Here is a 12,957-nt window from a genome sequence, read left to right on the forward strand (position 1 = left end):
TACCACCATAACTGCCAGTTACCTGGTCCATAGCCCCGCATACCGGCCCGTCCTCCACATCACCCTGCATCCGATGGAAACTGGCAGCTGAAAGAGAGAATAAATATCTTGATGCCTGATTCAGCCAGGCACCCCTCACTGCACTAACCAGAAACATAGAAAAATAGGTGCAGGAGTAGGCCATTCGGCCCTTCGAGCCAGCACCGCCATTCAATATGATCGTGGCTGATCATCTAAAATCAGTACCCTATTCCTGGCTTTACCCATATCCCTTGATTCCTTTAGCCCTAAGAGCTAAATCTAACTTTGAGTATAGAAGCTGGGATGTAATGTTAAAATTGTATAAGGCATTGGTGAGACCAAATCTGGAGTATGGTGTACAATTTTGGTCGCCCAATTATAGGAAGGATGTCAACAAAATAGAGAGAGTACAGAGGAGATTTACTAGAATGTTGCCTGGGTTTCAACAACTAAGTTACAGAGAAAGGTTGAATAAGTTAGGTCTTTATTCTCTGGAGCGCAGAAGGTTAAAGGGGGACTTGATAGGGGTCTTTAAAATGATGAGAGGGATAGACAGAGTTGACGTGGACCAGCTTTTTTCCCTTTGAGAATAGGGAAGATTCAAACAAGAGGACATAACTTCAGAATTAAGGGACAGAAGTTTAGGGGTAACATGAGGGGGAACTTCTTTACTCAGAGAGTGGTAGCGGTGTGGAATGAGCTTCCAGTGGAAGTGGTGGAGGCAGGTTCGTTGGTATCATTTCAAAATAAATTGGATAGGCATATGGATGAGAAGAGAATGGAGGGTTATGGTATGAGTGCAGGCAGGTGGGACTAAGGGAAAATAATTGTTCGGCACGGACTTGTAGGGCCGAGATGGCCTGTTTCCGTGCTGTAACTGTTATATGGTTATAACTCTCTTGAAACTACGTCCCATGAAACATAGAAACATAGAAATTAGGTGCAGGAGTAGGCCATTCGGCCCTTCGAGCCTGCACCGCCATTCAATATGATCATGGCTGCTCATCCAACTCAGTATCCCGTACCTGCCTTCTCTCCATACCCTCTGATCCCCTTAGCCACAAGGGCCACATCTAACTCCCTCTTAAATATAGCCAATGAACTGGCCTCGACTACCCTCTGTGGCAGAGAGTTCCAGAGATTCACCACTCTCTGTGTGAAAAAAGTTCTTCTCATCTCAGTTTTAAAGGATTTCCCCCTTATCCTTAAGCTGTGACCCCTTGTCCTGGACTTCCCCAACATCGGGAGCAATCTTCCTGCATCTAGCCTGCCCAACCCCTTAAGAATTTTGTAAGTTTCTATAAGATCCCCTCTCAGTCTCCTAAATTCTAGAGAGTATAAATCAAGTCTATCCAGTCTGTCTTTTAAGACAGTCCTGACATCCCAGGAATCAGTCTGGTGAACCTTCTCTGCACTCCCTCTATGGCAATAATGTCCTTCCTCAGATTTGGAGACCAAAACTGTACGCAATACTCCAGGTGTGGTCTCACCAAGACCCTGTACAACTGCAGTAGAACCTCCCTGCTCCTATACTCAAATCCTTTTGCAATGAAAGCTAACATACCATTCGCTTTCTTCACTGCCTGCTGCACCTGCATGCCTACTTTCAATGACTGGTGTACCATGACACCCAGGTCTCGCTGCATCTCCCCCTTTCCCAATCAGCCACCATTTAGATAATAGTCTGCTTTCCTGTTTTTGCCACCAAAATGCATAACCTCACACTTATCCACATTATACTGCATCTGCCAAACATTTGCCCACTCACCCAGCCTATCCAAGTCACCTTGCAGTCTCCTAGCATCCTCCTCACAGCTAACACTGCCCCCCAGCTTCGTGTCATCCGCAAACTTGGAGATATTGCCTTCAATTCCCTCATCCAGATCATTAATATATATTGTAAATAGCTGGGGTCCTAGCACTGAGCCTTGCGGTACCCCACTAGTCACTGCCTGCCATTGTGAAAAGGACCCGTTTACTCCCACTCTTTGCTTCCTGTTTGCCAGCCAGTTCTCTATCCAGAACAATACTGAACCCCCAATGCCGTGTGCTTTAAGTTTGCATACTAATCTCATGTGGGACCTTGTCGAAAGCCTTCTGGAAGTCCAGATACACCACATCCACTGGTTCTCCCCTATCCACGCTACTAGTTACATCCTCGAAAAATTCTATAAGATTCGTCAGACATGATTTACCTTTCATAAATCCATGCTGACTTTGTCCAATGATTTCACCACTTTCCAAATGTGCTGCTATCCCATCTTTAATAACTGACTCTAGCAGTTTCCCCACTACCGATGTTAGACTAACTGGTCTGTAATTCCCCGTTTTCTCTCTCCCTCCCTTCTTAAAAAGTGGGGTTACGTTTGCTACCCGCCAATCCTCAGGAACTACTCCAGAATCTAAATAGTTTTGAAAGATTATTACTAATGCCGATATTACCATGCCGATAGTCTGACCCGCCCACAACCCCCACGTCTCCGTCTCACCTACCTAACCCCCCACCTCCCCCAGTCTTCTCTCGCCACCCCCACCCGTGGCACCACGGTTGCTCATCCCCACCCGTCAGGGTTTGGTGCAGCTGCTGCATCTGTTCGGTCAGAGCTTTCAGATGCAGCGGCTGTGTCTTCAGGTTGATCCACTCCATCTGCTGGGCGATGTTAGTCTTCAACTTCTCCAACCGCAACAGCTTCCAGATCACAGTATTTTTCTCACACAGTGTACAGACCTGTTCATGGCAAAGAACAGGACATGCCGTCAGCTGGGTATTTCAAGTACTTACCTGCTCTGAGTTTCAAACACTCAGAGCAGGTTTAACACGGTTGTACGCACAGGAGCAGCATAGGGGTAGTGGGGGGTGGCAGGCACTACCATTAACAGAAGCAGATACAGTACAGAGGGCAGTGGGGGTGGCAGAGCACCATTGACTGAAGTGCAAGTCTACCTGTTCTTTTATTTTGTGTAGCATTCCTTCTTCCACGGCAGTACTGTCTCCTAATCTCTGCAGTGCTTGTGCCACATCTCTGATGGGAGAGAAACAAAAGCTGTCAACATCTCGCTATTACTTTGAATGAAGTACCCTCGCACTGTCCCTGTCACCTGTCCATGTTCTCCACAGATGCTGCCTGACCCGCTTAGTTACTCCAGTATTTAGGGCCCATTCGGCAATGTGGTCATCAACTTTGGACCGAAGATAGGACAGTAATCTTCACGAGCAGAAAGGAATAAAGATAAAGACACAATGCTGGAGTAACTCAGCGGGTCAGGCAGCATCTCTGGAGAGAAGGAATGGGGGATGTTTCGGGTCGAGACCCTTCAGACTGAGAATCAAGGGAGTGGGCAGGATTTAGATAAGGAAGTGTATGATGTGAAAACAGGACAAAGGGAATGGAGATCAAGGAGAATGTAGAATAGATCATTGTTAGTTGAGAGAAGGTAACAACAAAGCAGATAAAATGTAGTCAGACAGTAAGACTGGTTGGAAAACTGGGAAGGGAGAGGGAAAACAAGGTTTACTTGAAGTTAGAGACATCAATGTTCATGCCGCTGGGGTGTAAGCTGCCCAAGTGAAATATGAGGTGCTGTTCCTCCAATTGGCACTGGGCCTCACTCTGACAATGGAGGAGACCCAGGACAGAAACGTCAGTGTGGGAATGGGAGGGGGAGTTAAAGTGTTGAGCAACTGGGTTATAAAAAAAGGAACCGGAGCCGGAATCATTGAGGTAGAAGATGGAGAGCAGACGAACACCAAGAACACAAATGTGGCTGTGGTAGCTGGTCTGGGTTGAAATGAATAAAAATGGTTGGTTGGTGAAGTTGGACAATGACTAAGAAGAGAGCAAAGTTAAAATTATCAGCTGGTGTGGGTTCAGGAATGGAATTTGTCAATGGTTTGGTACGAATAATGCCAAGAAAGTGGGAGTTGATTCAGATTGACGAGCATCTCAGAAGGAAGATAATAAGGTGCAGAGGAACCAAATGGGACATTTAGTTTGGTAAACTAGGAAATCCTCTTTCGATCACTGGATGGGGCCAGAGGGGAATGTGGTTTTGGAAGATTGTATTGAAGGGAAACAGTTTGTGAATGACCTAGCCTAAAGTACAATTTCAGGAGAAAACGAGGAGTGTGGGAAATATTGAGTTGGATGAGTTGGGCCAAAGAGCCTGTTTCCACCCCTCATAAACCAAATGTATCAAATGATCTGGTGCTGTATCATGTTCTAATACAACAAACACACCGTACTCAAACATGGTCCCAAAGCCACAAAGGCATAAGTGCATTGGCATGCAAGCACACATGCACATCAGATATGGCAGCTTGAACAAGCCGAGAGATACACAGACTAACTAACTTGCTGTAGAGCAATGCTAGTGTATCTGAATGTGACTGTGTTGGATCAGCAAGTTCCCTGGAAGGTTCCTGTCTCACTGAGTGCTGAGCCCTGCTAAGACTGAGATCACACCGCATCCGCACTTACTTCTGCACCTGTGGGTTGTTCTCCACCAGGAGCTGCTGTCTTAAAAGGGCCAGCACCTTCGGATCCTGAAGCTTCAAGGACATGATGGTGTTGCAGGCTTCCATTCGGATCCCAGGCTCGTTCTCGTAATGAAGTGCCCAAAGCAGCAAGTCCCTCAGATTCGCAGTCACGTGTCCAATGGCACCTAAAGCTTCTCCGTCAACGTCCAAGTAATCAAAATCAGCATGGAACATTATCAGACCCTAGACTTCAGTACAGAGTAAAAGCACACCCAGAAAACATGCAGACACTGCAGAAATTGACAGTAGGACACAAGATAGTTATCGTAGAAAGGAATAGGAGGATGTACTGGCAGGGTTAGTGGAAGACTTTTGTGTGAATAGTAAACCAAATGGAACAAATTATTTGGTGCCGTTTCATTTTCAGTGCATTAATATGGGCAGGGCACAGTACAGCTCTGGGGAGTGTTGTAGAGCATAGGTCAGAGCATTGAATATAGAAGTCGGGAGATAGACACAAAATGCTGGAGTAACTCAGCGGGACAGCCAGCATTTCTGGAGAGAAGGAATGGGAGATGTTTCAGGTAGAGACCCTTCTTCAGATTGATCAGTCTGGGTGACTCCAGCATTTTGTGTCAACCTTCATCTGCAGCTCTTTCCTACACATCAAAGTTGGGAGGTCATGTTGCAGTTCTATAAGACATTGGTGAGGTCGCATCTAGTGTATTGTGTCCAGTTTCCGGGCACCATGTTATTGGAAAGATGTTGTCAAGCTGGAATGGGTACAGAGAAGATTTACGATGATGTTGCCAGGAATGGAGGGCTTGAGCTATAGGGAGAGATTGAGCAGGCTAGGATTGTACTCCTTGGAGTGTAGGAGGATGAGGGGTGATCAAATAAAGCTGTATGAAATCATGAGCTGAATAGATCGGGTAAACGCAGAGTCTCCTGCTCAGAGTAGGGGAATCGAGAACCAGAGAACATAGGTTTAAGGTGAGGTGGGAGACATTTAATAGGAATCCGAGGGTAACTTTTACACAAAATGGGTGGTATGTGTATGGACCTAGCTGCCAGAGGAGGTAGTTGAGGCAGGGGCTATCACACGTTTAGAGGGATATGGAGTTTAGACAGATTTAGAGGGATATGGGCCAAACACAGGTAGGTGGGACTAGTGTAGATGGGACATGTTGACTGGGATGGATAAGTTGGGCTGATTGACCTGTTTCCATGCTCTATGACTCTACGAGATAGGATTCTGAGAGGAGCTCTTGCGCTGCAGGACCATGGTCAGAGCAAGGTGGAAGTGTGCAGGTAAATATTGCCGTATATGCCTGTGCTGGGAGGCCGCTGAACCAGAAGATTTTGCTGGGCCCAAGCAGGTACATTTGATGTCATGGCACAAAGTAATGTTGTGCATACGAGGTCCCTGCAAGTTTTAACCGGTGGGTGGAGACAAAGGTGCTCTGGTGTTACACCTTTAGCCAGGCCAGTGTACCAGAGTCTCGTGGCATCTCTCTCTACAGCTGCGCTCCTTGAACATGAGTGCTTGTCCTTCCCAAGAATAAACAGCCTCTAATGTGACATTTTCCAAACCCCCTTCCCTAGAGCCAAACAGCACAGAAACAGACCTCACTGCCAACTCACCCTTGATGACCAAGATGCTCATGCTAGTCCCATTTGCTTGCATTTGACCCACATCCCCCTAATCTTTCCTATCCATGTACGTTCCAAGTGTCTTTTAGATGTTATACTACCTTACTCAACTACATACTTTGACACACAAAAATGCTGGAGGAACTCAGCAGGTGCAGCAGCACCTATGGAGCGAAGGAGATAGGTAACGTTTCGGGCCGAAACCCTTCTTCAGACTGATCCATCTGAAGAAGGGTTTCGGCCCGAAACGATACCTATCTCCTTCACTCCATAGATGCTGCTGCACCCGCTGAGTTTCTCCAGCATTTTTGTGTACCTTCGATTTTCCAGCATCTGCAGTTCCTTCTTGAACACTCTACATACTTTGGCAGCTCATTCCATATGCACACCAGCCTCTGTTTGAAGAATTTGCCCCACAGGTTGCTATTAAATCTTTCCCATTCCACCTTAAACCTATATCCTCTAGTTCCCCTACTTGATTCCCCTACTCTGGGTAAAATACTCTGAATTCACCATATCTATACATCTCATGACGTTATACGCCTCTATAACGTCATCTCTCAGCCTCATGCATTCCTAGGAATAAAGTCCTAGCCTGCCCAACCTCTCCCTGTATTTCAGACCCACGAGTCCTGGCAGCAACCTTGTGAATGTTCCTTGCATTCTTTCCGGCTGAATGCCATCTTTCCAACAGCCAGGTGACCAAAATTGCAACAGACGTGTCTTCTTGACAAGCCATCCAGACTCATTGAGACGAGTCCATATATTGGAGACACTCACCCTCAGAGACACACTGTCCTGAGGTTGCGCCCCACCCCTCTCCCCACTCCCAGAACTGCGCTCCGTTTGGAACAAGCCTGGGCTGGGCTCCATCATTCTGGGGAAGTGGAGCCGCTGCATTGGTGCATAGCTGGGTTGATAGATAGTGAGTGATGCAGTTACACCTACCCTTGATGGCGTGGGCTCTCACCTTCCAGATGTGGTCAGACTGCATCAGGCGCAGCAGGTGACCAAGAACCTAGAGGTGACACAGGGGTTACTCAGACTTCACTGCTCCAGTCCCAGCTTTCTCAAACAACGAACCTTCCTCACCGACTCTGGCCCACTGGCCAGCGTGGAAGTTGGCCGACATCCATCAAGGAACGGTATGCTCTCCAACTGCCCAGCTGGAATAAGTGGAGTTGGATCTAGTGGGAAGTCATGCTCCTCACTGACAGGAAGGCAGATTATTATCTAAATGTTGTCAAGTTGGGAAAAGGGGAAGTCCAACAGGATCTGGGTGTCCCAGTACATCAGTCAATGAAAGTAAGCATGCAGGTACAGCAGGCAGTGAAGAAAGCAAATGGCATATTGGTCTTCATTACAAGAGGAGTTGAGTATAGGAGCAGAGGTCCTTCTGCAGTTGTACAGGGCCCTAGTGAGACCACACCTGGTGCATTGTGTGCAGTTTTAGTCTCCAAATTTCAGGAAGGACATTCTTGCTATTGAGGGAATGCAGCGTAGGTTTGCATGGTTAATTCCCGGGATGGCTGGACTGTCATATGTTGATAGAATGGAGCGACTGGGCTTGTATACTCTGGAATTTAGAAGGATGAGAGGATATCTTATTGAAACATAAGATTATTAAGGGTTTGGACACGCTAGAGGCAGGAAACATGTTCCCGATGTTGTGGGAGTCCAGAAGTTTAAGAATAAGGGGTAAGCCATTTAGAACAGAGATGATGAAACACTTTTTCCACACAGAGTGGTGAGTCTGTGGAATTCTCTGCCTCAGAGGGAGGTGGAGGCCGGTTCTCTGGAAACATTCAAGAGAGAGCTAGATAGGGCTCTTGAAGAAAGCGGAGTCAGGGGATATGGGGAGAAGGCAGGAACGGGGTACTGATTGGGGATGATCAGCCATGATCACATTGAATGGCGGTGCTGGTTTGAAGGGCTGAATGGCCTACTCTGCACCTATTGTCTATTGATTGGAAAGACTGGTCCTTTGTCCATCGTCAACACAGGGATGAAAAGTACAGCTGAGGGGGCTGGGCTACTGGTGCGGGCAGGGCAACTATATAAGGACTGAGTGGTGTCAGGCAGAGGTCATGGTTCACTCGGGAAAATCTACCGTGTGTGGGATCACCTTCGACACAAACTGTGTCCACTTTCATGTGTTATTTGACAACAGCACTTGAGAAACCAGCACTGCTAAAATGTAATCAGTTGGAATGAGATTGCAGTCAAAGGAAAAAGGCTGTGGTTGCTGGAAGCCTCAGACTGCATGAGTAGTTCCTCAAAGCTCCCAACCACCCAACCTGGTGTGCAAGAAGGAACTGCAGATGCTGGTTTAAACCAAAGATAAGACACAAAAAGCTGGAGTAACTCAGCGGGGCAGGCAGCATCTCTGGAGAGAAGGAATGGGTGATGTTTCGGGTCAAGACCTTTCTGTCCCACTGAGTTACTCCATCTTTTTGTGTCCATCACCCTTCATTGGTAATGAGTTTCATTCAATTCACAGCTGCATCATCCTGCCCGCAGGCTGCCAGATCCTCAACACATCCAGGTTTTGGGCTGATGTGACAATTAGGTCACACAGTTGCCTTGAAGCCACCTCGTTCACAGTAACTCTGCTACAGCAAATGGGGCCGGGGAGGGGCGAGGCTTTGGTGAAGATTTAATAGGAATCAGAGGGGTAACTTTCTTCACACAAAGGGTGGTGGTTGTATGGAACAAGTTGCAAGAGGAGGTAGTTGAGGCGGGGACTATCCCATCATTTAAGAAACAGTTGATGTTTATTGAACATCTCAGTACTGCCTCAAATTTTGCTTTTTTTTTTTAAATTTAGATTTTGTGGATTTGTTTCCAACAATTCGCTAGGAATTAAGGACAGGCAATTTGTGATGTGGAGTTATGTATGAGATTTTAAGTTCAATACGTTAACATATTTAAAGTCTGTTCACAACTCCTTGTACATGCAGGAAATTAGGTATGTAATTTAGGATGGGATATTTGGGATGGCAAATAGGGCAGTTGGGATATGCTATTGAACCAGGTCAAAATAGTGAAACTTGTGTTCTGTCCTGTTCTTTTCAGGCAGGAGAGAGAAAAATTACATCAGAACAGTTTCCTGCACCCGAAGATCAGACGGCATCTCTGTAGAAAAGAAATAGGTGACGTTTCGGGTCAAGACTTCACCTATTACTTCTCTCCAGAGATGCTGCCTGCCCCGCTGAGTTACTCCAGCTTTTTGTGTCTATCTTCAGTTTAAACCAGCATCTGCAGTTCCTTCCCACACATTTTCCTGCTCCCTGTCTCAATGTTTTGTGGGGACAGAATAAGAGTGCCACAGTTTTGTTCCCTGTACCTTCTCATCTTTTAACTTCAGCAAACCGGCAGTGAGACATGCCTCCCTCCGCACGCCAATGAAGTCATCCTGGAAGCAGTTGAGGAAGCTGGGCATTAGCTTTCCTGTCATCACCCCCAGCTGACCAATGCACGACAACGCTTCAATCCGTGTTCTGCTGTTGCCCTTATCCAGCCTCTTCCTGCAAAACAAGTGCAACCCGAACAGTGAAAGGCCTGGATAAAGTCGATGTGATGAAAATGTTTCCTCTAGTGGGAGAGTCTAGGACCACAGGCCATAGCCTCAGAATAAAAGGATGTACCTTTAGAAAGGAGATGAGGAAACATTTCTTTAGTCAGGGGGTGGTGAATCTGTGGAATTCATTGCCACAGACAGCTGTGGAGGCCATGTCAGTGGATATTTTTAAGATGGAGATTGACAGATTCTTGATTAGTAAGGGTGTTAGGGGTTATGGGGAGAAAGCAGGAGAATGGGGTTGAGAAAGAAGGATAGATCAGCCATAATTGAATGGCGGAATAGACTTGATGGGCCGAATGGCTTGATTCTGCTCCTAGAACTTATGAACCTTACCATGGCCTCACAATTTTCCCAAAATGTAGACAGGTCCCTTTGTTAATCCTGTGTGTGTGTGTGTGTGTGTGTGTGTGTGTGTGTGTGTGTGTGTGTGTGTGTGTGTGTGTGTGTGTGTGTGTGTGTGTGTGTGTGTGTGTGTGTGTGTGTGTGTGTGTGTGTGTGTGTGTGTGTGTGTGTGTGTGTGTGTGTGTGTGTGTGTGTGTGTGTGTGTGTGTGTGTGTGTGTGTGTGTGTGTGTGTGTGTGTGTGTGTGAACACTCGCACTCTGTCCTGGCACACCCTGGTTTCACTTCTCACACGCCTCCTTTATGGGTCTGTCCCACAGGCGATTTTTCAGCAGACTGCCGGCGAGGTGCCTTTTATGTATTCAGTTCAGTTTCAGTTTCGTGAAACGTACACCGAGGTACAGGGCAAAACTTTGGTTGCATGCGAAGCAGTCAGCGGAAGGCCAATACAAGATTACAAACAAGCAATTCACAGTGTACAGATACATGATAAGGAAATGACGTTAAGTGCAACATAAAGCCAGTGAAGACCGATCAAGGATAGTCCGAGAGTCAACAATGAGGTAGATGGTAGTTCAGCACTGCTCTCTGGTTGTGGTGGGATGATTCAGTTGCATTATAGCAGCTGGGATGAAACTGTCCCTTCAAGGAGGCATTGAGCACATCCTTGAATCTGTCTGTCTGTCCACGTGGTGATCTCCTCCCGTGACAGACCATGACACAACTGTGATGTTGGGCATGCAAACAGGACAAAGCACACTGGAGATGTGATATTAAGCTGCACAGTTTAGAAAGCTCAAGCGGAATACCTCAGTTAGGAGGATGTCATCAGGAGCACACGGAGCTCTGTGTCAGTGTGGGAACAGTTCACAGGCTTCCCATCCACCTCAAAACCCACCCCCTCCCCTCACTCCTCCCCACCCGCCCGCACTCCTCATCCACCCCTCCCCCACCCGCCACTCCTCAAGCACCACTCCCACTCCTCATTCACCCCCCTCCACACCCCTCATTCCTCACCCACCAGCCACTCCCACCCCCTACACTGTCACCCCCCCTACCCTCATACCCACTCTCTACACCTCCCCCTACACTGTCACCCCCCCTACCCTCACACCCACTCCCTACCCTCACACCCACCATCACAAACCTCCTCCCCCTCACCCACTCCCCGCCCCCGACCTCCCAACCATCCCTTACCCTGGTCACCCACCTCCTACCCCATCCGCTCTGTGGGTTTATGGGGACACTTACGAGGAGAGAACTTTGTCCTTTGCCCATCATAGCTTTTATGAAGTTACTGAGCTGTGCCAACATGGGTTGTAATAAATGGCTTTAAAAAGCCCAGGTGCTAAAAACCAATCCACACTAATTCAGCAATGCTGCAGCAGAGCAGAGATGCTGATCAGAGGATGCCCGCTGCCCTCTGGGCAGATGGAATTATCTCTCTGGCCATTTGAAGACTCACCCAACCCAACACCACTCACCGCAGCTCATCGTGGACTTTCTTCCCCAGCCCCAGGGATCCCAGTGATTGTGTGGCTGCTTGGCGGACATTGCTGTTCCAGTCGTTCCACATCAGGTTGACAATCTTCTGGGTCAGATCCTGGACACCAAGACAGAGGCAAACGTTTTTATTCCACTGCTGCAGATGGAATGGCACAGGAAACTCTTACATCAGCCTGGACATTTCTGCCGAATGCAGTGCAAAATAGACATTTGGAAAGGCAGCCGGGCTCTGGGGAAATCTTATTCAATGCAGGGACATTGTCTAAATAAATAGCAGAGTGCTCAAAGAAACAATAAAAACCTGGGAAATAGTATAGTGTAGCACAGAAACTGATCAACAGATCATTGCTACTCTCAGAACTTGTGTGAATGGGATGCACTTCAATTGTCCTTTCAGTGGAAGGGACAGACACTGATTGTAATCTTGTTTCCCAGCGATACATCAGCTCGCATCTCTGGCCCAAGACGTTGCAGTTTAAGAACAGGGAAGGTTTGTTCCAGGTGTACAGGGAGTTGGTGAGGCCATGCTAGAAAACTGCACAGTTTTAATCCCCTTACCTAAGAAAGGATATGGTAGCATTAGGGCCAATCCAACGGAGATTCACGAGGCTAACTCTGGGAATGAGAGGATTGTCTTTTCAAGAGAGACTGGGCAGTTTAGGTCTGTATTCCTTGGTGTTTAGAAGAATCAGTGGTGACCTTGTTCAAACATGTCAGATCCTGAGGGGGCTTGTTGGGTAGATGTGGCTGGGAAGATGTGGAGATGCTTCCACTGGTTGGAGAGTCACAAACAAGGGGTCTAAATTCCAAGATCAGGGACCCCGTCATTTAAATCTGAGCTATGTAAACATTTCTGCTTGCTGAGGGTGAGTGAGCCACTGTATTTCCCTGCCCCAGAAAGTTGTGGTAGCAAGATTATTGCTCGGTTTATTTCCCTCACCTTGAGCCTCCTCTTCTGAATTTAGAAATGTTTCCAATCTAAGGCAATGCTATGTCTTTTCCTTTGGTTTGATATTATTTTTCTTTTCTTGATTGACAATAACTGCATCACTTTTCTTGTTGTTTCATTAAAAGGCTTGAAAGCCAAATCTCACTTCCTTAAATATTAACTATTTCTGATTGACCCTGATAACTTTTAGTTTCTCAATCCTCCGTGATCAACTCCAATCTCATATCTTTCTAGTTTGCTTCGTAATCCCAGTTTCTGATACTTTTATTCTTTATATAACATTTGATCATCCCATTACGATCATTGTTCCCTTGAGGCCCATTCATTTCCAGATCTTGAATTAACCCTTTCTCATTATACAGTACTAATTAAAATAATCTGTTGCCTTGGAAAATCATCTCCCAAATATTCTGTGAACTCATTCTTCA

General features: G+C 46.8%; 1 protein-coding gene across 1 annotated transcript in view; it reads right to left on the bottom strand.

The window, feature by feature from the left end:
- The window catches only part of heatr4 (HEAT repeat containing 4), a 39,447-nt gene that overhangs the window by 2,081 nt on the left and 24,409 nt on the right, over nucleotides 1-12,957 (bottom strand). The window contains exons 10-16 of the mRNA XM_055640918.1: nucleotides 11,559-11,677; nucleotides 9,498-9,678; nucleotides 7,100-7,169; nucleotides 4,500-4,689; nucleotides 2,966-3,044; nucleotides 2,584-2,749; nucleotides 23-87 (exon numbers count right to left, since the gene is read on the bottom strand). Of these exons, the coding sequence (XP_055496893.1) occupies nucleotides 23-87; nucleotides 2,584-2,749; nucleotides 2,966-3,044; nucleotides 4,500-4,689; nucleotides 7,100-7,169; nucleotides 9,498-9,678; nucleotides 11,559-11,677 (870 nt within the window). The remainder of the gene's footprint in view (nucleotides 1-22; nucleotides 88-2,583; nucleotides 2,750-2,965; nucleotides 3,045-4,499; nucleotides 4,690-7,099; nucleotides 7,170-9,497; nucleotides 9,679-11,558; nucleotides 11,678-12,957) is intronic.

Source organism: Leucoraja erinacea, chromosome 9 (genome assembly GCF_028641065.1).
Source record: "Leucoraja erinacea ecotype New England chromosome 9, Leri_hhj_1, whole genome shotgun sequence".
In the NCBI taxonomy this organism is placed as follows: Eukaryota; Metazoa; Chordata; class Chondrichthyes; order Rajiformes; family Rajidae; genus Leucoraja; species Leucoraja erinaceus.